The 22,598-nt window shown below is 49.9% G+C and overlaps 2 protein-coding genes across 7 annotated transcripts in view; one reads left to right on the plus strand and one right to left on the minus strand.

Annotated features, from left to right (window-relative positions):
• PDAP1 (PDGFA associated protein 1) lies at positions 1–15,211 on the plus strand. Its single transcript, XM_083585967.1, has 6 exons — positions 1–125; positions 6,351–6,442; positions 7,985–8,101; positions 11,151–11,272; positions 13,674–13,825; positions 14,306–15,211. Exons 1-6 carry the CDS (start codon positions 113–115, stop codon positions 14,362–14,364), a joined length of 555 nt encoding a protein of 184 aa, XP_083442093.1. The 5' UTR covers positions 1–112; the 3' UTR covers positions 14,365–15,211.
• The window catches only part of ARPC1B (actin related protein 2/3 complex subunit 1B), a 24,539-nt gene continuing 16,958 nt past the window's right edge, over positions 15,018–22,598 (minus strand). For all 6 annotated transcript variants that reach the window (XM_083585826.1, XM_083585825.1, XM_083585828.1 and 3 more), the window contains 3 exons: positions 22,045–22,244; positions 19,546–19,636; positions 15,018–16,527 (listed from right to left, as the gene is read on the minus strand). In XM_083585826.1, the coding sequence (XP_083441952.1) occupies positions 16,489–16,527; positions 19,546–19,636; positions 22,045–22,244 (330 nt within the window). In that variant the 3' untranslated portion in view covers positions 15,018–16,488. The remainder of the gene's footprint in view (positions 16,528–19,545; positions 19,637–22,044; positions 22,245–22,598) is intronic.

The raw sequence follows: 22,598 nt of genomic DNA on the forward strand, positions 1-22,598 counted from the left end.
CTTGAGGAGCGCAGGGCCGGCTCCACTTCCGCTTCCGGGTCGCGGCAAAAGCGAAGTGAGGAGGGGGAGGAAAGAGTCGCTTGTAGCCGGAGCCGCCGCCATCGTCCTCGCTATGCCCAAAGGAGGTGAGCCCGGCCGGGAGGGGAGGCCCAGGGCCGGCGCGGCCTGTGGCCTGGCCCTGTGGGGTGAGGAGGAGGAGGGAGCGGGGAGCCCCCTGCCTGCTGGAGGGGGGGACTTGGGGTCTCTTGTTCTCCCTTCCTGGGGACCCTCTGAGGGGTTTAAGCGTCTTGTTGTGAGCCGCCCTGAGCCCGGCTTCGGCTGGGGAGGGCGGGATATAAATAAAAAAATATTATTATTATGAAGACCTGGACGGAGTGGGGGGGACCTGGACGCCTCTTGGGGGTGGGGGGGGTCGTGAGGGTGATGGCGGGGGGAGTCTCTTCTCCCTCCAAGCTGCTCCTTTGCCTGCCTTTTCGTGGGCCTTGGAAACCCTTCTTGTTCTGCTTTTGGACAAGGCGCTGGTCCGGGTATTTTTTTTAACTAAAAATAAAAAAAATACGTGTTTTGTTATAGAACGGTCTGCGCTGCTGTTTTCTAATCGTCAACCTAACGACTCATGGTGCTTTTTTTTTGATGATCCACGTGAGCTGCCTCCCGAAGGGGCTTGCGGTGAAAGGCAGCTTAGAAATGCCGGGAAGAAATCGACGGGGAGAGGAAAGTTGGGGTGGGGTGAATGCATTCAGTGGGCTCTGTCCTGATGATACTCTTTCCCCGGAACTTTTCACCAAATCACGACATCTGGAAACCTTCCCTAACAGTAGCTAAAAGGTACCAGGCTGCCTTAGATTCCCCGCTGCGGTTTGAGCATCAGGCAGTTGCATCAGGCAAAGCGGGGGCATGCGTACAAAAAGAAAGGGGGAAAAAAGACTCTGATATGCCTTCCACGTGGGAAGGAGGCTGAGGGCTGATTCAGGCACTTGGCTTGCACAAGTAGAAGGGAAAGGGGGCGTGGAACTGCCCCTGAACTTTTCCCATTAAATCACATAGTCTCCTAAATCTCAAATGTTGAGAATCCAGGTGGTTCTTTTCTATACGACCTTCTGGAAGGCACCTGCCTGACCAGTGCTGTTAGCAGTAGGGTGCCAGATTAAACGGTAATTTGAGCTTGAAGGGCAAGGATTGTGGCTTGGCAGTAGAGCACCTGCTTTGAAAACAGAAGGTCTCTGGTTCATTTCTCAGGTTAGGGCTGGGAATATTGGTGCAGGCAACACTGAGCTCAGGCTGAGTCTGGCTCAGTATATGGCTGCTTTCTTTGTTCATGTCTTATAGAAAGGACCAAACTTCACTGAACCAGCTTTCGCTGAGCCTTACCGCAGAATGTTCCAGGTTCAATCCCTGCCATTTCAAAAAGTTGTCGTTGTTGTTCTTACTCCCTGCCATCTCCCAAGGTGGTGGTTGTTTTGTTGTTGTTGTATTTATTAAATCTGTTAGTCTCTTTATCTTGCCCAAGGTAACCCAAAGCAACTTGCAGCCAAACAAACAAACAAACAAAACCCCACATAGATACATTAAAACAGTGTGTGTTTGTGTTACATTAAAAAACATCCCACACAGCTCTAAAAGGCCACAGATAGTTTAAGGCCAAAGGCTTAATTATTTAAAAAAAGTTTCTGCCTGGCATCTAAAGATATATAAAGATGGTGCCAGATGAGCTTACCTGGGGAGAGCATTCTACAAATGGGAAGCCACCTCGGAAAAAGTCCATTATTGTGTTGCTGCCCTCCAGATCTCTCATGGAAGGGCCTCAGATAGAAAAGCCCCCTGTCTGCAACCCTAGAGACCTGCTGCCAGTCAGTGTAGATAATAGTGAGGTCAATGGTCTGACTTGGTACAGTGGTACCTCAGGTTACATATGCTTCAGGTTACAGACTCCGCTAACCCAAAAATAGTACCTCGGGTTAAGAACTTTGCTTCAGGATGAGAACAGAAATCGCATGGTGGCGGCGCGGTGGCAGCGGGAGGCCCCATTAGCTAAAGTGGTACCTCAGGTTAAGAACAGTTTCAGGTTAATAACAGACATCCAGAACAAATTAAGTTCTTAACCCGAGGTACCACTGTATAAGGTAGCTTCCTGTGTTTGATCCAGTAGTGCTGCTCTTCCGAGTTTTTCTGATCATTTACCTGCAACCTTGTGTAATATACTCCATAAACACTTTCCAAAAGCCTCTGTATGAAATTGCCGGCCAAAAGCTAACAGCAAGACTTTTAAAAAAGGAAACCCTCTGGATAGTCCTCACCTAGAGAGGGGAGTGGAGGTCAAGATAGGAGCCCCTGAGAGGTTGAGGGGGTTGAGTCTAATCAGTATATAATTATAGTCCTTTTGAGAAGAGCTCAAAGCAGGCTGCACATAATAGATTTGTCCTTACAACAGAGCTGGGGAACCTCCATTATTTAGACTACAACTCCCACCATCCCTTTCCATTGACCAAGTTGGCTGGATTGATGAGAGTTCTCCAGTGACATCTGGAGAACCACAGGTCCCCCAACCCAACCTTTTGAGTAAGCCTGTGTTGTTTTCCCCATGAGAAGAACAGATTGAACAAGGGAAGCCAGTGGACACTTGGCTAGATTAGGGGCTTGTTTTGTACTGGAGGCTACTAGCTCGTGCCTTTCATTCTTAACCACCAGCAGCAGCAGCAGCAGCAGCAGCAGCTGACGAAGGAAACAGAAGCAGTCATCTTGCTTTGATGAGTGCTGATGCTAATTTGTGTGTGTGTGTCAGTTTCGGTGAATTGATGCAGAGCTTATTGTACGTCATTTCTGAATGAAGGTTATCATGGCTATTGTGCATTTAGCTAAATTGGTTGGTTAAAAACGACAGCGTCCCTAATTCTTCAGAAGGGAAAGGTGTATATATGAAGTTGAAAATTCTGCCCGTCTGAAGCGGTGGCACAGAGCCAGGAGGAGGAGGCTGCAATAGACAGAGAAAAGAAACTGATAGCTTGCCTTTTGCCAGACCTTTTTTAGTGAAGATGGAGGCATGACTGAGCTGGTTGCTGCCTCCCCCCCCCCCCCCCCAGTGGAGAGGCTGCCTTGCCGCTGCATATTCAGCACATGACTGGTTGCTTGCATGAACAGGAGAGGAAGAACGAGCAAGTCCCGAAGCTGCACCACACCCAGTTTGAACTATTTCCAAGGGATTCTGCCAGGATGTCTTTCCTGAATGCTAGCTTTTCCATAATCATGGTTTCCTAGTGGTAGCTCTTGGATTCTCTGCCTCGCTGGATCTACAAAAGGAGCACGATGAGGTTTGCCACTGAAGCATGATGACATCCTGAAAGAAATGGAAGCTGCAATACCTGGTGCTCTCTCAGTGCAGCAGATCTGGCCAAAAGTACAAGAGTTCAAAAAACGTCAAGGCAGGAGATGGCTAGGCTACAAACACTGAGCATTTATGGCTGGGGTGCTGGATTTTGAAACAACAGAAGTGTTTCAGGAATTGCTCTGTTGGGTTGGATCAAAGGTCCAAATTATCCAGTCTTCTGTTTTTCATAGGGACTTTTCCCGTGGAAGTTTGCCACTATGGCATGAAAGCCACACGCCCCCTTCTTGTTTGTTCCTGGTTCCCTGGTATTCTGTGTTAAATTGCTTCTGAACATGGAGGATCTATTCAGCTAAGAACCGTTGCTTGACCTAAGTTCTTTGCATTTGATCATTTTCAAAGCCACATAGCATCTTGCGGTAGCAACTTCCATGTGCGTTGGAGGATGCAGCTCCCAAATGTGGGTTTGTTTGTTTGGTTTTTTTAAAAGCAACTTAAGCGTCAGGGTTGTGTGACAGACAAACTGGCTTGCGTTAACCAGTTAGCAGTAAGAGGTTTTGTGCGGCCAGTTGGAATTAAATTAATGAAGCTTCACCCAACGCGACAGATGTCTTTCTCTGGGTCAGGAATAGTCAACATGGTTCCAGATGCTGTAGGTAGGACTGCATCTCCCTCCATTCCTGGCCATGCTGGCTGGACAGCTCCACCTCCAAAAAAAAAAAAGATAGTGGCAGAGAGGAGGTGTTTATTTCCCCTAACCTCACATTTTTAGATTAACCTCCTTGTATTGCTCCCACCCCCTCAGCTCTCTTTGCAATTGTTTTGGTTTGGGCTTTGTGTCTTTCCCCATTTTTTATTTTTTATTTGTTTTAAATCCAGTTCCCACTGTTTGTCCGTTGTAGGCAGATTTGCTCTCATGAGCACAATCTTGAATTCTACCTCACATTAGAATTCCCTGTTTCATATGGGTCTACTCAGATGTAAGCCCCACTGGGTTTAATGGTTTTATTCCAAATAAGTATTCAGAGGATTCCACCCCCACCCAGCTCTCCACCTAACAGAATAGTGCGGCTACTCTTCTGGAAAGCAAGTGAAAATAGTTCCTTTTTGACTTTGGTGTGCTACATACAGTGGTATCTATGGTTACATACGCTTCAGGTTACAGACTCCGCTATCCCAGAAATAGTGCTTCAGGTTAAGAACTTTGCTTCAGGATGAGAACAGAAATTGTGCTCCGGCGGCGCGGCGACAGCAGGAGGCCCCATAAGCTAAAGTGGTGCTTCAGGTTAAGAACAGTTTCAGGTTAAGTATGGACCTCCCGAACGAATTAAGTACTTAACCCGAGGTACCACTGTAGATGCACACAGTGGAAGCGGAGTTGGAGAGTTTGCTTATAATCCATTTACTTTTATCAAATAATATACTGCTTTTTCCACCTACATAGAGCAGGCACAGGGAACTTGTGTCCATCCAGATGTTGTTGGGATCCAGCTGTTGCCATGCTGGCTCGGGCTGACGGGAATTGTAGTCGTAACAACATCTGGAAGGGGCCCCTATTCCCCTTCCAGAGCTACAGTTCCCAGCATTCCCTGGAAAGAGGGATTGACAGTTAAACCATCCCAGAAGCTGTATTTTGTCTGAAGGGAATAGAGGTCTTCTAACATCTCTCAGCAGCCTTAACAAACTACAGTTCCCAGGATTCTTTGGGGGAAGCTGTGACTGTTCCAAGTGGTATGACACAGCTTTAAATGTGGCGTTGCACATGCAGCCTGACTGTATGGAACAGCTGTGGGATTTGTAGTTGGCCTGCAGCCCAGGGCATGAGTCAGGCAGTGAAGGGAAGACCGAGATGCTGTGACTTCCAATCCTACAGGAAGGCTGTGGACAAGCCAAGTGGGGGGCCGTCATGGCTTTGAATTCCATGCTGAGCAATGGGTTGAGCGGTGATATGTCCAGGATGAGATGGAAAGGACCCCTTTGACTTCCTCCTGGGAAGAATGACATGGTTTGGAGGGATGGTAGAAGGTTTTAAAGAACCAGGAACGCTGGGACTTGCCAATTGAAGAGTTCTCCAGCCTTTCTTTGGTTTGAGCTTTCTCTCTCCTCAAGCCAGCCTTCCTCGTACAGTCATGCCTCTTGTTACGTTTGCTTCATGATACGTTTTTTCAGGTTGCGTCCCGCGGTGACTCGGAAGTACCGGAAAGGGTTACTGCCGGGTTTCGACACTTGTGCATGCACAGAAGCGCAAAATGACGTCATGCGCAGAAGCAGCAAATCACGACCCGCGCATGCGCAGACACAGGTTGTGTTCCTTTCAGGTTGCGAACGGGGCTCTGGAATGGATCCCGTTTGCAACCAGAGGTACCACTGTATTGCAGGACTTCTGCCAAGTTACCAATCACTGTGAATATATATGTACATGCCTCAAACCCTTCATCAGCCCCAGCCAACATGGCCAATAGCCAGGGATGATGGGAGTTGCAGTCCAACATCTGGAGGGCACCAGATTAAGGAAGGCTGCCACCTAATGCTGTATGTGGTTTTTATCCCCTGGATGCTAAATGAAGGAACCACCGGTTCCCTCATCCTTCATGCTCCACAGGACGTCATGAATGTGTTGGAAGCCACCCAGTCAGATGGGCAGGGTATATTGATGATGATGATTGGCTGCTGGGACATTCTAGGGCAACCTTTCCAGCCTAGTTCATTCCAAACATTGCTGGACTCCAACTCCCATCATCCACATCCATTGGTCATGCTGGCTGGTGCCGATGAAGAGTTGGAGTCCACCTGTTTCACTGCACATGGCTGGCAACTGGGTAGAAGGGGCCGAACACTGGACTGCCTAGGCATTTTGGTCTGGTCTTGCTTGGTTGACTGCAGCAAGCCGAGAGCGAGGAGACAAGGACAACAGTGGCTGTCTGAAGTCGTATTATTATTTATTATTTTATTGTTTGCTATATGTTAAATTTGCATACTGCCCTATACCAGTAGGTCTCAAATCCCTAAACTGGCTCTTTCCTTGCAGGTAGGAAAGGAGGCCACAAAGGCCGGGCACGGCAGTACACAAGCCCCGAGGAGATTGACGCTCAGCTCCAAGCAGAGAAACAGAAGGCCAAGGTAAGTGTGTCTGCTGCTGTTTTCACAGAGTCAGGGTAACGATAGCAGGCACGAGTTGAACTGTGAGATGGGAAGTGGCCTGGTTCACCCTTTCCTTTGACACAGGCACACGAGTTCTTCTCTCAGCCCTCCCATCTGCAAAAACGGGGATTTAGAAAAAGGAATTATACATTTTTCATATTGAGAGTGTCACGGTCCAGTTCACAGGCGATCAAAGTCCCGGCTGGGAATGTCAGGACCGGGGGCAAGATGGCGGGGTGGGAGCAGGAACAGGAGTCAGGAAGTCAAGGGTCTGAGGAACAAGGAAGCAAGGAGTCAAGGAGCCAAACGCAGCAAGGCAGGGAATGTGTTGCTGTGGCAAAGAGCCTAAGGGAAATGCTGACCTTATATCCCTTCCTGGATCTTGCCACCAGGTGCTGTGAGTTACCAGTCGGCCTCACCTGTGCAGCCGCACCTTGCCTCTTCAGAACAAACTTAGGAAGGCCCCAGTCCTGCAAAGTCCTACTGGTCACAGGGCCTGGCTCCTGCACGCACTCCTGACAGAGAGAGGATCATTTAACATTAACGTTGGTCAAAGGCTTGCAACGTATTTATTAGCATTGACCTTTTACCTTTACTCCAAGGAGATTGGGACGCGGGTGGCGCTGTGGGTAAAACCTCAGCGCCTAGGGCTTGCCGATCGCATGGTCGGCGGTTCGAATCCCCGCGGCGGGGTGAGCTCCCGTCATTCGGTCCCAGCTCCTGCCCACCTAGCAGTTCGAAAGCACCCCTAAGTGCAAGTAGATAAATAGGTACCGCTTTATAGTGGGAAGGTAAACGGCGTTTCCGTGTGCTGCGCTGGTGCTGGCTCGCCAGAGCAGCTTCGTCACGCTGGCCACGTGACCCGGAAGTGTCTCCGGACAGCGCTGGCTCCTGGCCTCTTAAGTGAGATGGGCGCACAACCCTAGAGTCAGACACGACTGGCCCGTACGGGCAGGGGTACCTTTACCTTTACCTTACCAAGGAGATGCTGAGGCTGGGTACTTCATTTATCCTTATAATAACCCCTTGCAGTACAGCACACTAGAATCGAGTGTCTGTCTCCAGGTCACCCTGTGAGCTTCGTGGCTGAGTGGGAATTTGAACCGATGTTTCCTCAGACCGACTTTCTCACTACTACGACACACTGGCTCTCAAATGCTTAATTATTGCTTACAGAATCCAATGAATTTGGGCCACCTCTGAGAGGACACGTCCGTCATTTGCCTGCCCTCCTTTGCACATGTCCATACCTCTGGGACAGAACATGATGTAAAAAAATAAAATAGAAGTATTAGATCTATAGTCCACTCTCCTTTGTAAGGAGTTCAGGGCAGCATAAGTGGATCCCCCCGTTTCATCCTCACAACAGCCCTGACAGGCAGGTTAGGTTTAGAGGAGGCGGTTGGTCCAGAGCATCCAGCGAGCTTCATGGATGAAGAGCAGTTTGAGGAGCAGTCCTACTCGCACTGTAACATCTACTCTGTGGTCGCCCAGCACTGATAATGCTTTTCACTTCCACAGGAGGAGGAGGAAGCAGAGGAAGGCGGCGATGGGGCAACAGGAGAACCCAAAAAGAAGGAGAAATCGCTAGATTCAGACGATAGCGAAGAGGAGGAGGAGGACGATGAAGACTACCAGGTACTAACGAGATGTCCCATAAAAGGATGCTCAGTTCGTGTTAATCCCTGAAATTCAGGTCATTTCTCATCCAGCTGATTGCTGCCAAGTTCTTCACCCTGGAGGGCTGGTTTTCTTCCAGACAAGCTCTTACAGGGCTGAATGTGGCCCTCTAGATATTTCTGTGTGGCCCTTAGGACTCCCCCAAAGCCATGCCCCCTCCCCTTTGCCAGCCTGCTCCACCCCATCTTTGTGTACTTCTGACTAGCTGGGACATGCCCTCAAACTGCGACGAGAGAAAGGTGTATAGAAAACTTGTGAGTTGTGTTTTGCTGAAATAGGACCTACAGTGGTGCCCCGCAAGACGAACGCCTTGCAAGACGAAAAACCCGCTAGACGAAAGGGTTTTTCCGTTTTGGAGGCGCTTCGCAAAACGAATTTCCCTATGGGCTTCCTTCGCAAGACGAAAGCCCATAGGGAAATCTCCAGGACAGCGGGGAAGCGCAGCGCGTCTTCCCCACTGTCCTCGGACCTCCTCCGAGGGCTGGCGGTGGGGCGGAGAGACCTCCTCCCGCCGCCAGCCTTCCGAGCAGCCTTCCGAAGGCTGGCGGTGGGGCGGAGAGACCTCCTCCCGCCGCCAGCCTTCCGAGCAGCCTTCCGAAGGCTGGTGGTGGGGCGGAGAGACCTCCTCCCGCCGCCAGCCTTCCGAGCAGCCTTCCGAAGGCTGGCGGTGGGGCGGAGAGACCTCCTCCCGCCGCCAGCCTTCCGAGCAGCCTTCAGAAGGCTGGCGGTGGGGCGGAGAGACCTCCTCCCGCCGCCAGCCTTCCGAGCAGCCTTCAGAAGGCTGTTCGGAAGGCTGGCGGCGGGAGGAGGTCTCTCCGCCCCACCGCCAGCCTTCGGAAGGCTGCTCGGAAGGCTGGTGGTGGGGCAGAGAGACCCTCCGCCCCACCGCCAGCCTTCGGAAGGCTGCTCGGAAGGCTGGCGGCGGGAGGAGGTCTCTCCGCCCCACCGCCAGCCTTCGGAAGGCTGCTCGGAAGGCTGGCGGCGGGAAGAGGTCTCTCCGCTCACCGCCAGCCTTCGGAAGGCTGCTCGGAAGGCTGGCGGCGGGAGGAGGTCTCTCTGCCCCACCGCCAGCCTTCGGATGGAAGTCCTGAAGACTTGCGGTGGGAGGAGGGTTTTCCTTCCCACCGCCAACGTTCAGAATGCTGTTCTGAATGTTGGCGGTGGGGAGGAAAAACCCTCCTCCCACCGCAAGCCCCGGGAACAGAGGAGAAGCGCTGCGCGCCTTCCCCTCTGTTCCCGGACCTGTCCTGAAGGCTTGCGGTGGGGAGAAAAGCCCTTCTCCGCACCGCCAGCCTGGCAAGCGGTCTCCATAGGAACGCAAATGCATTCCTATGGGAAACCGTGCTTCGCAAGACGAAAAACTCGCAAGAAGAAAAAACTTGTGGAACGAATTAATTTCGTCTTGCGAGGCACCTCTGTACTAAGCTGAGAAACTGCATCCATTTCCCCACCTGCTTTTTTTCTGGCCCTCACCAACCGCTGGCATGCAGCCCCCTGGAAGATTCCCGTAAGAGAGAATTTGGGCTGAAAGAGTTCCCCCACCCGTCTCTCTTGGGATGCATTGATAACATAGCAGGAAGCAGGGGCAGCAGAGAGGGAAGGGATGGGTCCCATTCCCTGAGCAGTTTTTCCAGAGAGAACCCAGCAACCAACTGGGGAAGAGCCCACCACCCCAATTCAGATAACCATCTGCTGCAGTGAGCTTGGGCAAACCTTGAGAAGGTTATTGTAGGGGAAACATGGGTTGGCTTTTGCAGCCCAACTCCCCAAGGGCCTCTGAATCCCCTAAGTCAGAGGTTTTCAACCTTTTTGAGTCCACGGCTCCCTTGACCAACTGCATTCTTTCTGCGGCTCCCCTGTGGGGCTCAGGAGCCAGTTATGTCGCCCCTTGCCTGCAGCCTCTCACCTTTTTTCGAACACCCTCCCTTGTGGAGTGTTCCCTCAGCCTCCTCTCCTCTCCCCTCCTCTTGGGAGTCCTCCAGGCAGCCAATGCTGTTGCCCCTGGTCTCAGCTGCCCCCCAAAGAGAGGTCCCTCCTCACACTGCCCCACAGAGGCCTGGGACTTGTCTGTCCATTCCCAACAGCAAGGGCTGGCAGACAAGCTGGCTGGCCTGCTTGTTTGCTTACTCTGAGGCCACGTCAGCTCCTGGCAACCAGCACCCCCTGACCAGCACCAGAAGCACCATTCTCTTATGAGCTTGTAGCTAGGGCTTTTGCAACAAAGAGCTGCACAAGCCTTCAGGAGGCAGAGGCGTGAGAGAGCTTCAGAGGAGGGAGGGAAGGAAGGACAAACAGAGGCCAATGTTGTCCACGGCACCCCTGACCATCATTCAAGGCGCCCCAGGGCACCATGGCACACTGGTTGAAAACCACTGCCCTAAGTCCATGATCAGTCAGAGAAGAATGGATGGAGGCAGGAACTAGTGAAAACAAAGCAAGGGACATCTTCATTTTCCTGTGGCAACAGCCCCCCCCCTTCAACTTTGCAAGGAGGTGAGGACCCCAAACAAAAGTGTGTAACAGCTTTTAGAGATTTTAGAAATTCTCCAACCCCTCAGGCAAAGCATCTCCACCCCCATCGTTCTGCCCGGACACTGAGGTCCAGTGCCGAGGGCCTTTTGGCGGTTCCCTCAGTGCGAGAAGCTAAGTTACAGGGAACCAGGCAGAGGGCCTTCTCGGTAGTGACACCCGCCCTGTGGAACGCGCTTCCACCCGATGTCAAAGAGATAAACAACTGCCAGACTTTTAGAAGACATCTGAAGGCAGCCCTGTTTAGGGAAGCTTTTAATGTTTAATAGATTATTGTACTTTAATATCCTGTTGGGAGCCACCAAGAGTGGCTGGGGAAACCTAGCCAGATGGGTGCGGTATAAATATTATTATTATTATTATTATTATTATCATCATCATCATCATCACACACCGCCATAAACTTTTACATGTTGTTTGTTCTGTCCACCTGAAGTTGCCACTGCTCATGTTCCCCTCTCGTCTTCTTCCATTCCAGCCAAAGCACAAAGGCGTGGAAGGCATGATAGACATAGAGAATCCCAACCGCGTTGCACAGACAGCCAAAAAAGTAACTCAGATAGATATGGAGAGCCCCAGGGAATTGTCACGGAGAGAACGGTAAGGTGTTTTCCTCCCCTCTGGCGTGTGGGATTCTCTGAGAAGTGTTGCTCGGGGTGTGTAGAAGTCTGGGAACCTGTGGTTCCTTGCTCCCTATTTTGGGAACCCGCAGACTGTCAAGGAATAATAACGGGCCTCTCCCTGAGCAAAGGGAGGATAAATTGTGTTTTAACGCCCTTCTGCATGCCAACACAGCTGTGCTGAGCGAAGCAGCCCTGAGTAGTCACCTCTTGACCGACCGATACACTACGAACATGGTGCATTCACCATCTTAGTAGATCTGTCCATATTCTTGCCTTTCTGCATGTGTGCCTTTATCGGAGGCTGCCAGAGAGGAACTGAGTCGCAAATACAGTGGCCTGCAAAAGACAAGACACTGGAGAGACTGGGGAGCAACAGGAAGGCACTAGTTGCTGTCCCAATTATTTGACTTGCTCTTCAGGAGGCAAAACCAGGGGCGCTGGCTTCCCAGGGCAAGCACCTCCCCATGCGGAAAGAAGTCAGCAGAGTCGCTGTATGGCTGCTCTGATAGGTACTTTTCAAGGTCTAAGGCAGTGAGATGGTCTTTTACTAAAACTACTGCTCGGGGGGGGGGGGGAGGTCCACCAACCCTGTGGACACATCTGGAAACCTGAGAAACCATCATGGTTAAGAACTTAATTCGTTCCAGAGGTCCGTTCTTAACCTGAAACTGTTCTTAACCTGAAGCACCACTTTAGCTAATGGGGCCTCCTGCTGCCTCCGCCCCGCGATTTCTGTTCTCATCCTGAAGCAAAGTTCTTAACCCGAGGTACTATTTCTGGGTTAGCGGAGTCTGTAACCTGAAGCGTCTGTAATCCGAGGTACCACTGTACCCACCTACCCAAGTGCCCTGCAACCCCAGATGCAAACTCTACAGCATACTTCGCCCTCCTCCCCCAGCAATTAGGCTTTAAAAAATCTGGGTTTTTGAAGCTTAAACATCTTCCTGGAAACTGCAGCTGGAGAGAAACGGTCAGCCCACCTGCCCCAGCCCCACCTTTGGCTTGCAAAAAGGGAGGCAATAGAAGAGTTTTTTTCAGGTGTAATTGTGTGGCACAGGAAAACATTTGGCAGTGGGGGAATTACTGGTGTCCCCCATTAAATCCGTCCCCCCCCCATGTGCACCACAATTAGGCCTAAAAGATTCTTTACGTTGAAGCTTCTTTCAAACCTAATTGCCGTGCAAGCAGGGTGGCAGCCGGGGAAGGCGGGATTAACCTTTCTCCAGCTGTGGATAGTTCCACATGCCCACCTCCAACTCGTTTTGGTTTGGAAAAGCAGCAAGGCCAATTGCGGAGGGGCTGGGGGTACCAGAGGTGTCTGTGGCAACCTGCACACAAGAGACGGAAGCTGTGATTTCTGCATGCAGAGGAGGAGCTGTACCCTCTATCTAGTGTTGAAATCCACAGAGTAGTCTCTCCTCTGAATGCTGTTCAGGTGGGGAAGCAGGGCAGGTAGAGGGACATAAAAGTGTAACCCATCTGCTGCCATCTGCCTTATTGCAGGGCAGATTTGAGGGTAAACCATACGTGGAATGAGTCTGCTCCTGTGGCTTGATGGAGGTAGAAACTGTCTCTCATACCTTGTTATGCTGCCGTTTCTACGGGGATATATGCTCAGTATTTATTACCCCTGCTATGCCAAAATCTCCAAATGAATCCGAACTTCAGTGTCTAAAATCCCTGAAAGAAGACAAGGATCCTGAGATCATGTTAAGGATAGCCAAATTCTGTGCGATTGCCATAAAACATAGGGAACAAACTGTGCTATCATCATGATTAAGGTTTTAAATGATAATTTTAGGTTATATGTTAGTGACTAAGTTTTAATTTATATATTTTTAAACTGTTGCTATATCTGTATTGTCCCTAATTGCAAATTCAAATGTATCCCTATCGTGTTTTATAACTTCCTTGATATTGTATGTGGGCTGGAACTGGTCTGTGACAGAAATAATAAAATTCATTTAAAAAGTGTAAGAGCCCTGCTGGATGAGCTTCAAAGGTCCACTTAGTGCAGCATCCTGTATCTCCCAGGGGCCAAGCCAGATGCCTCCGGGAAGACCATCAGCAGGGTATAAAGGCAGGCACCTCTCCCTTGCGGTGGCTCCTTTGTAAATGGTACCCGGTGGCCTCTGATAATGGCAGCAGCATAATGCAAACAGGTGGGACATTGTCACATCCTCAAGTTTAACTGTGGTTTAGGGATATTCCGGGTGCAGACAAAAGCCTCCTCGGGCAAGTTTCCAGGTCTCCTTTTGGCCCTCCATCGCCTCCTTTAAGCTGTGCTTGTGTCCGTGTGGGAAGGAGTGCCTTCTGAACTCTGATTAAAACCTCCTTCGCTGGATTGTTCTTCTTTGTTTCCCTTTTGCTCAAAACAGAGAAGAGATTGAGAAACAGAAGGCGAAAGAGAGGTACATGAAGATGCACCTTGCCGGGAAGACAGAGCAGGCCAAGGCAGACCTCGCCCGACTAGCCATCATCCGGAAACAGAGGGAAGAGGCGGCCAAAAAGAAAGAGGAAGAAAGGAAAGGTAAGGAAGACTTGGCCTCCTCAAGATTGTTTCTCCCCCCAACCACACCCACCTGCTAGAGAGGTCTGGGTTTCCCCAGCCACTCTGGGCGGCTTTCAACAAAGACCAAAAATACACTAAAATGTCACACATTAAAAACTTCCCTAAACAGGGCTTCCTTCAGAATGTCAGGTAGTTGTTTATCTCTTTGACATCTGATGGGAGGGCGTTCCACAGGGCGGGCGCCACTACTGAGAAGGCCCTCTGCCTGGTTCCCTGTAGCTTTGCTTCTTGCAATGAGGGAACCGCCAGAAGGCTCTCGGCGCTGGACATCAAGTGTCTGGGCAGAATGATGGGGGTGGAGACGCTCCTTCAGGTATACTGGGCCGAGGCTGTTTAGGGCTTTAAAGGTCAGCAACAACACTTTGAATTGTGCTCGGAAACGTACTGGGAGCCAGTATATAAACCTGGGTCTCCCCCTCTGTTTTTTTCACCCACCAGCTAAAGACGAAGCATCCTCAGCAGGCAAAAGACTGCAGTCCCTGTCCCTTAACAAGTAAGCGCCAGCCACAAGAGAGGAGGGAAACTTCCCAGGAACTGTGCCTGGCTGGCGCCTGCTGGGCACTCTTTGAGGCTTCACACACAGAGGGGGCGACGCCGCAGCGTGAAGAGCACGGCCGTAACCGGCGTCCTCTTCCCTCCTAAGAGACACTTGGCAGCAGCGTGTTCGTCTTCATCTGGGCACAGAATTCCATGGTGGGGAGGGGTGGGCGGGCAGGGTGGGAATCAGTGGGGTGGGTGGGCAAGCTGTTATAATCCTTTGAACGCGGGAGTCGCCAGGGCAGCGATTCTCCCGCACAGCCGCTTCAGGAGGGGGTGCTATAAACTGAACGATTTTGCTGTCTTTCAAATTTGAGATTACCTATCCAGGGGAGCAGGAAAAAGCTGGAGTGATAATGGAGGGGGCAGGTGAAGATACTGCTTCAGCGAGGCCGCAAGAGCCTCGAGAGAGAGGGGAGTGGGGTTGGTAGTCTTGGCATGCAGGCGCAAATCCAAAATGCTGGCACGGGTGCGTGTTTGCGATAGGCACTCATCTGAAAAACGGCCTGCAGGGTTGGAATGTGGAGCAGCAAAGAAATAAAAACACATTTGGATCTGGACCGTGTGGCTGTTTTGGTCTTTTTATTTCCACTTTCTACCCTTCTCTCTCCCCATTTTTATTTTTTTAAAAAGAAGCCATCCTTAATTTCTTCCCTTCTCCTCTGATAGTGACTTTTTAACTGCGAAAACAAAACATCCCTGCAAAACCAGAGAACTCTTTTCTTGATTGTGCAACATGTTGGAACAGGTGCAAATTGGAAGCAAAACTTGTATATTTGGCTGAATAAAGTTTAAATTATCGTAAAACGCCTTCCGTGCCTTGTCTTCTGTAGCAGCAACTGTGGCTGGCCTGCCCTGCTGGCGCTGAGGAATGAGTTCCAAAGCCTTCAGTGAGGCAGGACATGGGCCTGCAGAAACCACTGTGGCTCGTGCAAGCTGGGACTGGGGGGAACAAAGGAGCCAACTCTGTCCCCCACTCTTTGCCTAGTCTATTTGAATTGGGCCGGCGCTGCTTCAAACTGTGGCAGTGGTCTAGTTCTGAGAAACCCTCTCCATAAAAACATATCTGCAGACAGAAAACTGCAGATGGAAAGAGATGGGGTTGTTCTATTTGGGAGTAAACCCAGAGAAATTATTGGACCTGTTGAGTCCAATTTCAATGGGTCTACTCTTGAGTAGGACTAGTATTGGATATCAAGTCAGCGTCACCATACTTGCCCTCCTCAAAACACGAAGACCAACAACAGCAAGTTCTTAACTATATTCGTAGCAGGAAGCCATCTAGGGAGGCAGCTGCACCTTTGGATGACAAGGGAGTCAAAGGCGTGACAAGGGAAGAGGAGACGGCAGCAAAGCTGAATGAATTATTGGCATCTGTCTTTACAACAGAAAAGATGAGGCAGATCCCAGTGGCCTGGGGAACAAGGGCAGATAGTGGCAGTGAGAGATAATATTCTAGGCCCAAGCCGGGGCGGGGGGGGGGGGATAAGTGATCAGTCACCAGGTTCGGATGGTAGCCACCCAAGAGTTCTCAAAAAATTCAAATGCGAAACTGCTGAGCTAACAAAAATATGCAGTTTGTCCTTCATCTCAACCTCCATACATGAGGCCTGGAAAGCAGTAAATGTAACACAATTTTAAAAAGGGGATCCAGGGACAATCCTGGCAATTACAGGCTGGTTAGTTTAATGTCTGTCCCCAGAAAACAGGTGGAAATCATTGCTAAAGATAAAATAACCATTTGATAGGATTTACTTTTGAGTGGACGTGGTTAGGGTTGTGCTGATGGTCTCTCCTGGTGGTAGGAGAGGGGGAGATGGAAGTTTTGCTACGCTAACTGTGACCAGCATCTCTTTATTGAACACTGTTAACAGTTATCAACCTGTTTTCCACTGGCGACACAGAAAATCTGCCCAACTTGTAGCTGGTGGGATTGTCATCTTAGGTATGCGGGATTGCAGGAATGAAGCAGGTTGCATCGGGTAAGGAAGCAAAAGCTGGTAGTCGGGGGTCTTCTGCCCTGCCCACCCCAGACTCCAGTGAGACGGAAGCGCTGCTGAGATGAATAACTCTTCAGTCCTTTTTTACTTGATCCGCAGGCCCTTCATAGCCGACTCCAAGCTCTGAAATGAAAACGCAGGTTTGTCAGAAGATAAATGGCATTCTGGCTGAGGAAACCTAAAAAGTCATTAAAGGATTGTCAAAACACCCAGAAATGGGCCAAACAGAGCCACTGAAACACCTGCTCCAGAGCTTTTTTCCTTGCGACTGGAAAATATTCACAAGGTATTGCTCAGGACCGCAATACCTCAAGGACCGCCTCTCTCCATATGAACCAAACCTCTGAGGCCCTTCTTTGTGTGCCCCCTCCATGAGAGATTTGGCAACAAGAAACTGGGCCTTTTCTGCAGTGGCTCCCCGTCTGTGAAACACTCTCCCCAGGGAAGCTTGCCTGGCGCCTTCATTATAAACCTTTAGGCGTCAGGTGAAAACAACCCTCTTCAACAGGCTTTTGGCTTGCTGATATCTGGTGCCCTTTTTAACGTGTTGTGGGAGGGGGCGATTATTGGTTTTGTTTTGTTCTTTGCATTTTTTAGCTTGTATGTTTATGTCGTGAAGCGCCCCGAGATCTACGGATAAAGGGCAATATAACAACAACAACATCCAGAATTCAAAAACTGCTGATTTTGGCCCAAATATTAATTTCTCTTAGTTTTAAACTTGGAACGTTGGAAGCTGCCTTATCCCAAGGTGGGCCATGTTTTTCACTGTTGCGCTGATGGATAGCAGCTGTCCAGAGTTTTGGTCAGCGCTCCAGGGGATTGGACGCCCAATGCAGTGGGCAAAGGGTCATCGGACAGGAGAGGAATAGTTCCAAGAGCGGGAAGTCTGTGTTAAAAGTGGCACGATACTGCTTTATAGTGCAGGTAGGGCCTCAGAGTAGACCCACTGAAATTAATGGAGCAGCAACAGTCATGTCCGTTTCCTCTGGAACGTGTCCAGAGGAGGGCAACCAAAATGGTCAAAGGCCTGGAAACGATGCCTTATGAGGAACGGCTAAGGGAGCTGGGCATGTTTAGCCTGGAGAAGAGGAGGTTAAGGGGTGATATGATAGCCATGTTCAAATATATAAAAGGATGTCACATAGAGGAGGGAGAAAGGTTGTTTTCTGCTGCTCCAGAGAAGCGGACATGGAGCAATGGATCCAAACTACAAGAAAGAAGATTCCACCTAAACATTAGGAAGAACTTCCTGACAGTAAGAGCTGTTCGACAGTGGAATTTGCTGCCAAGGAGTGTGGTGGAGTCTCCTTCTTTGGAGGTCTTTAAGCAGAGGCTTGACAACCATATGTCAGGAGTGCTCTGATGGTGTTTCCTGCTTGGCAGGGGGTTGGACTCGATGGCCCTTGTGGTCTCTTCCAACTCTATGATTCTATGAGTCTGCTTGAAACAGGACTAACATTGGGCGCAACCCCAGCGGCAAGAGTCTTGTTAGCACAAGGATGGAAGAGTGAGGAAGTCCCAACGAAAGAACAATGGCAAGAAAAGGTGATGAGTTATGCAGAGATGGCAAAGTTAACACACAAACTGCGTGAGAAGGACAACCGTGACTTTAAGGAAGAATGGGAACTATTTACAAACTACTTAAAAAGACAACGGAAGGATTTTGACTCCTTGGCAGGTTTTGAATAAACATCCACAAATTTATTAGTAGAACATATGATAGATAAGATAATGATACGTACAACTTTATAACATGCAGAGAATAATATGTAGGAACAAATCAGAGAGGGGAGGGGAGGGAAGTCTTTGGAGGGTGGGAGAGGGAGGGGGTGGGAAATGTAATTGGTTATATTTGATTTATAATCTGATTTGCTAAATTTGCTTAATAAAAATATTTTTTTTAAAAAACAAAACATTGGGCGCAACCCAGAGATCCCAAAATCCCAGACCCTTGGCAGTACAAATGCCAGCAGTAACAGCTGAAACCATTTGGTGCCTTTTCGTGACCCCCCAAACCAGCTGCTTCCCTCTGACTAATGCAAGGCCAGGCCAAAGCCTGAAGCCTGGCAACCTCAGCAGCTTGCAGTGGAGACAAATCCTACAGGGTGTATTCAAGCCCTGGGGACGTGCCGAAAATAATAGCTTGATCCCAGGCGTGATATATCACGTTGCAATGGGAGCACACATTGTGTATGTCTCATGGCTTCAGATTGCAGGAAGTGTATTTCTTAAAGACTTTGCCAAATTTAAAAAGAAGCAATCCCAAATGAAGTTAAAGAGTTGGGCACGGGTCCATTTAATTAAACCTCTTACAAACTGTTTCCAGAGAGCAGGGGTGGGAAACCTCAGGTGCAGGAGCTGAAGGGACCTTGAGACTTTCTCCCCAAGCCCCAAGGGTCATCTAGTCCAACCCCCTGCAATGCAGGAATCTCAACTAAAGCATCCATGACAGGTGGCTATCCAACCTCTGCTTAAAAACTCCCAAGGAAGTAAGAGTCCACCCCCCTTGAGGGAGCCCATTCCACTGTCAAGCAGCTCTTACTCTCAGAAAGTTATTCCTGATCATGGGTAAGCAAACTAAGGCCCGGGGGCCAGATCCAGCCCAATCGCCTTCTAAATCCGGCCTGCAGACAGTCTGGGAATCAGCATGTTTATACATGAGTAGAATGTGTCCTTTTATTTAAAATGCATCTCTGGGTTATTTGTGGGGCATAGGAATTCATTCATTATATATATATTTTTCCAAAATATAGTCTGGCCCCCCACAAGGTCTGAGGGACAGTGGACCGGCCCCCTGATGAAAAAGTTTGCTGACCCCTGTTCCTGACGTTTAGTTGGAAAATCCTTGATGACATCGGTTCGAGTCCTACCCTCCAGAGCAGGAGGAAACAAGCTGCATGTGGCCCTGAGAAGGTTGCCCAGAAGGGAATGTGGCCCCTCAGGCTTAAGAAACTATTTCCCATCCTTCCCATAAGGAGGTGGTGCTTTTTGCAGGGAGAGTGGCCATCCAAAGTCTTCCTCTGGTGCAACTCCTTAGTGAGCATCTTCACATACTAAATGCAAATGGTGCAACCGCTGGTCTATTAGGGCAAAAACTGCATCTTCACCACCCAGCCTTTTTTTTTTTTTTTTGCTTACTTTGATGTCCCATAGGCTCATGCCTCCGTCCATTCCTGTGGTGCAGAACTTGGAGCAGCTGCCTTTCCCACCAGCAATCACAGATATTTGGCTGAAAGGGAAGACAAGACAACTGTGGGCATTAACTGCCAAACTAATACAGTCATACCTCCAGTTACAGACACTTCAGGTTGCGTTTTTTCAGGTTATGGACCCACCAAAACCCGGAAGTACCGGAACGGGTTACTTCCAGTTTTGGGGGGCGTGCATGCGCAGAAGTACCGAATCACAACCTGCGCGTGCGCAGACGCGCCACTGCGGGTTGCAAACGTGCATCCCGCACGGATCACGTTCACAACCCGAGCATCCACTGTACTGCTCAAAGCTGAGGGAAAATTGTACTGGACTACAGAGGACGACTGCTAACCTAGCAGTTCAAAAGCACGCCAAAAAGTGCAAGTAGATAAATAGGTACCACTCTGGTGGGAAGGTAAACGGCGTTTCCGTGTGCTGCTCTGGTTTCGGTGTTCCGTTGCACCAGAAGCGGCTTAGTCATGCTGGCCACATGACCCAGAAAAACTGTCTGCGGACAAACGCCAGCACCCTTGGCCTGTAAAGCGAGATGAGCGCCGCAACCCCAGAGTCGTCTGTGACTAGACTTAACTGTCAGGGGTCCTTTACCTTTTTTGACAGAGGACGAAGGGTTGTCAGACCGAAGGCAGGGGATAGTTCCAAGGGCGGGGCCTTTTCTACCATAGCACACCCCCATTAGGAAATTCTACCCCTGAAGAGGTGAACATGAAAACTTGCTTTGAATCGAGTCACATCTTTTGTCTCTCCAGGGAGATGCCAAGGATTGGGGCCTTCCTTCTGCATGCAAAGCGGATTTTTTACCACTGAACCACAGCCCAGCTCAGCTAAGATAGTGACCTGGATGAGGTAGGGTCTTTTCCCAAGTTACAGGCCTGGCTTACATCAGGAAATTCAGAAATTCAGCTAACAATATTCATATTTTCAAATGCCTTGTGACTTGAACATTTTGGCCCCCAAATACCGCAAACCCAGAAGTGAGTGTTCTGGTTTACGAACATTTCTTGGAAGCCGAATGTCCAACGCAGCTGACACAGCTTCCAATTGGGTGCAGGAAGCTTCTGCAGCCAATCGGAAGCCGCACCTTGGTTGTCAAACATTTTCGGAAGTCGAATGGACTTCCAGAACAGATTCCGTTCGAGAACCAAGGTACGACTGTATAGTGGGAAGGTGCATTTTTTGATTGCCTACAAAGTTTTCAGCAGGCAGTTGAAAGTTGAAACAGAAAGCACCTGCCAATTCTATTGGCAGAAAGTTCCACAGGACTAGGCCAATGACCCTGAAGGATCTTAGTTTCTTGTTGTCAGATGAGCCTTGCCAACTTGGGGAACCAACTAACGACGCTCCTGCAGGCATTTTCAGTGATGGAGTTGGGATGTCAGGGTTCAGGTGGTCCCTGGGGTACCCTGGACCTCAGTTCTTCAGGGCTTTGTAAATTAATACAAGGACTTTGAACCTGGCTTGGTAGTAAATGGATAGCCAGGTGTCACTTGCTGTTGGGCCAGATGTCCCCTCCAGCAATCTGTGCACCAGCTGGAGCTTCTGCACCAGGTCCAAGGTCAGCCCCACATTACAGTAATCCAGCCTCAAGGTTGCCAGTGCGTGGACTAAGGTGGTCAGGCAATCCCTGTCCAGGAACGGCAGTAGCTGGCAAACCAGACAAAGCTGGTAAAAGGCACTGCTAGCCATAGAGGAATGCCCTCTGGTGTCAAAGATGTATCTTGGAGCACCTCCAGTACATGCACTTGCTCCTTCTGGACTCCATCTAGAGCAGGTAAATTGCCTGCCTCCCAAACCTGCAATCTACCCAACCTCTGTCCTCCCCAGGATTCAAGCAGTTTATATCTAGTGGCGGACCTATATTTTGGGGGCCCTGAAGCTTGAAGAGTTATGGGGGCCCCTTTGTAACCAGCAACTAGGTCTGGGTAGCCACCGTTACCTTCTTGAATGGGGTTGTTCCACAACAGATCACCACACCTTTACAACACCTGCGCTACCGACTCCCAAACTTTGGGGTTGTTGAAACGTAGACAACAAAACCATTAATCAATTGGAGATGTGCAACTCAAATTTGGTTTAGTTGCCCTAGAATTTTGCAGCCATGTGGCTCCAGGACGAGAGGCCCTGAAGTTTGAGCTTTACTGGTTTCATAGCAGATCTGCCCCTGGCCTGGTGAATTCAGAGAGGATCTCAACAAGAACTGGAAACTTCCACTGAGCTGCCTTATACCGAGCCAGTCCATGTATCCCAGTGTCGTTTGGTCACGGCTTTCCAAAGCCTCGGCACAGGGGAGCTGGGGCAGTCTTTTCCCTGGAGCTGCTGGTGGGTCTCTTAGATCAGGCTGGATCTGGTCTTGCACACCTGCAGCTGCGGTTCTGCAATGTTATCTTGTTTAATTTGCAGAGGGGCAGAGCCCACGGAAGAATTTACCTGATGCTGTTCTTGTGGAGGGTGTCCAGAGTGGCGTTGCTGGTGGTATCAGAGCTGGCTTTCTTATCCAGGTTCTGGAAGCGCTCGCGAGCCGTGAGGCCACGCTGGGCGCCCTGCTTGGGGATGTCCAGCTTCCCCCCAAAACTCAGCGTGCCCTGCTGCTCGTCATAGGTGAACAGCATCGGACAGCAGTCGTGGCCCTGGGGGGAGGCAAGCAGAGGTCAGGGCCTTGGAGGCTTTTCATCAGCAACGTCCATTCCCAAGGGTCCAAAAGGCTCTCAATATTCCTCCCACAACAGCCCTGTAAGGTAGGCCACTAATAAAAATATATGATAATTATGAGATTACAGTGGTACCTAGGGTTACAGATGCTTCAGGTTACAGATGCTTCAGGTTACAGACTCCACTAACCCAGAAATAGTACCTTGGGTTAAGAACTTTGCTTCAGGATGAGAACAGAAATCGTGCGGTGGTGGCGCAGTGGCAGCGGGAGGCCCCATTAGCTAAAGTGGTACCTCAGGTTAAGAACAGTTTCAGGTTAAGAACGGACCTCC

Source organism: Podarcis filfolensis (assembly GCF_964270895.1).
Source record: "Podarcis filfolensis genome assembly, chromosome: 14".
Classification (NCBI taxonomy): Eukaryota; Metazoa; Chordata; class Lepidosauria; order Squamata; family Lacertidae; genus Podarcis; species Podarcis filfolensis.

Excerpts from the sequence above, each read along its gene's own strand:
- PDAP1 (XM_083585967.1), top strand. Across the intron at positions 8,102-11,150 it reads AGGACGATGAAGACTACCAG|CCAAAGCACAAAGGCGTGGA; the intron begins GTACTAACGAGA and ends CTTCCATTCCAG. Across the intron at positions 11,273-13,673 it reads GAATTGTCACGGAGAGAACG|AGAAGAGATTGAGAAACAGA; the intron begins GTAAGGTGTTTT and ends TGCTCAAAACAG.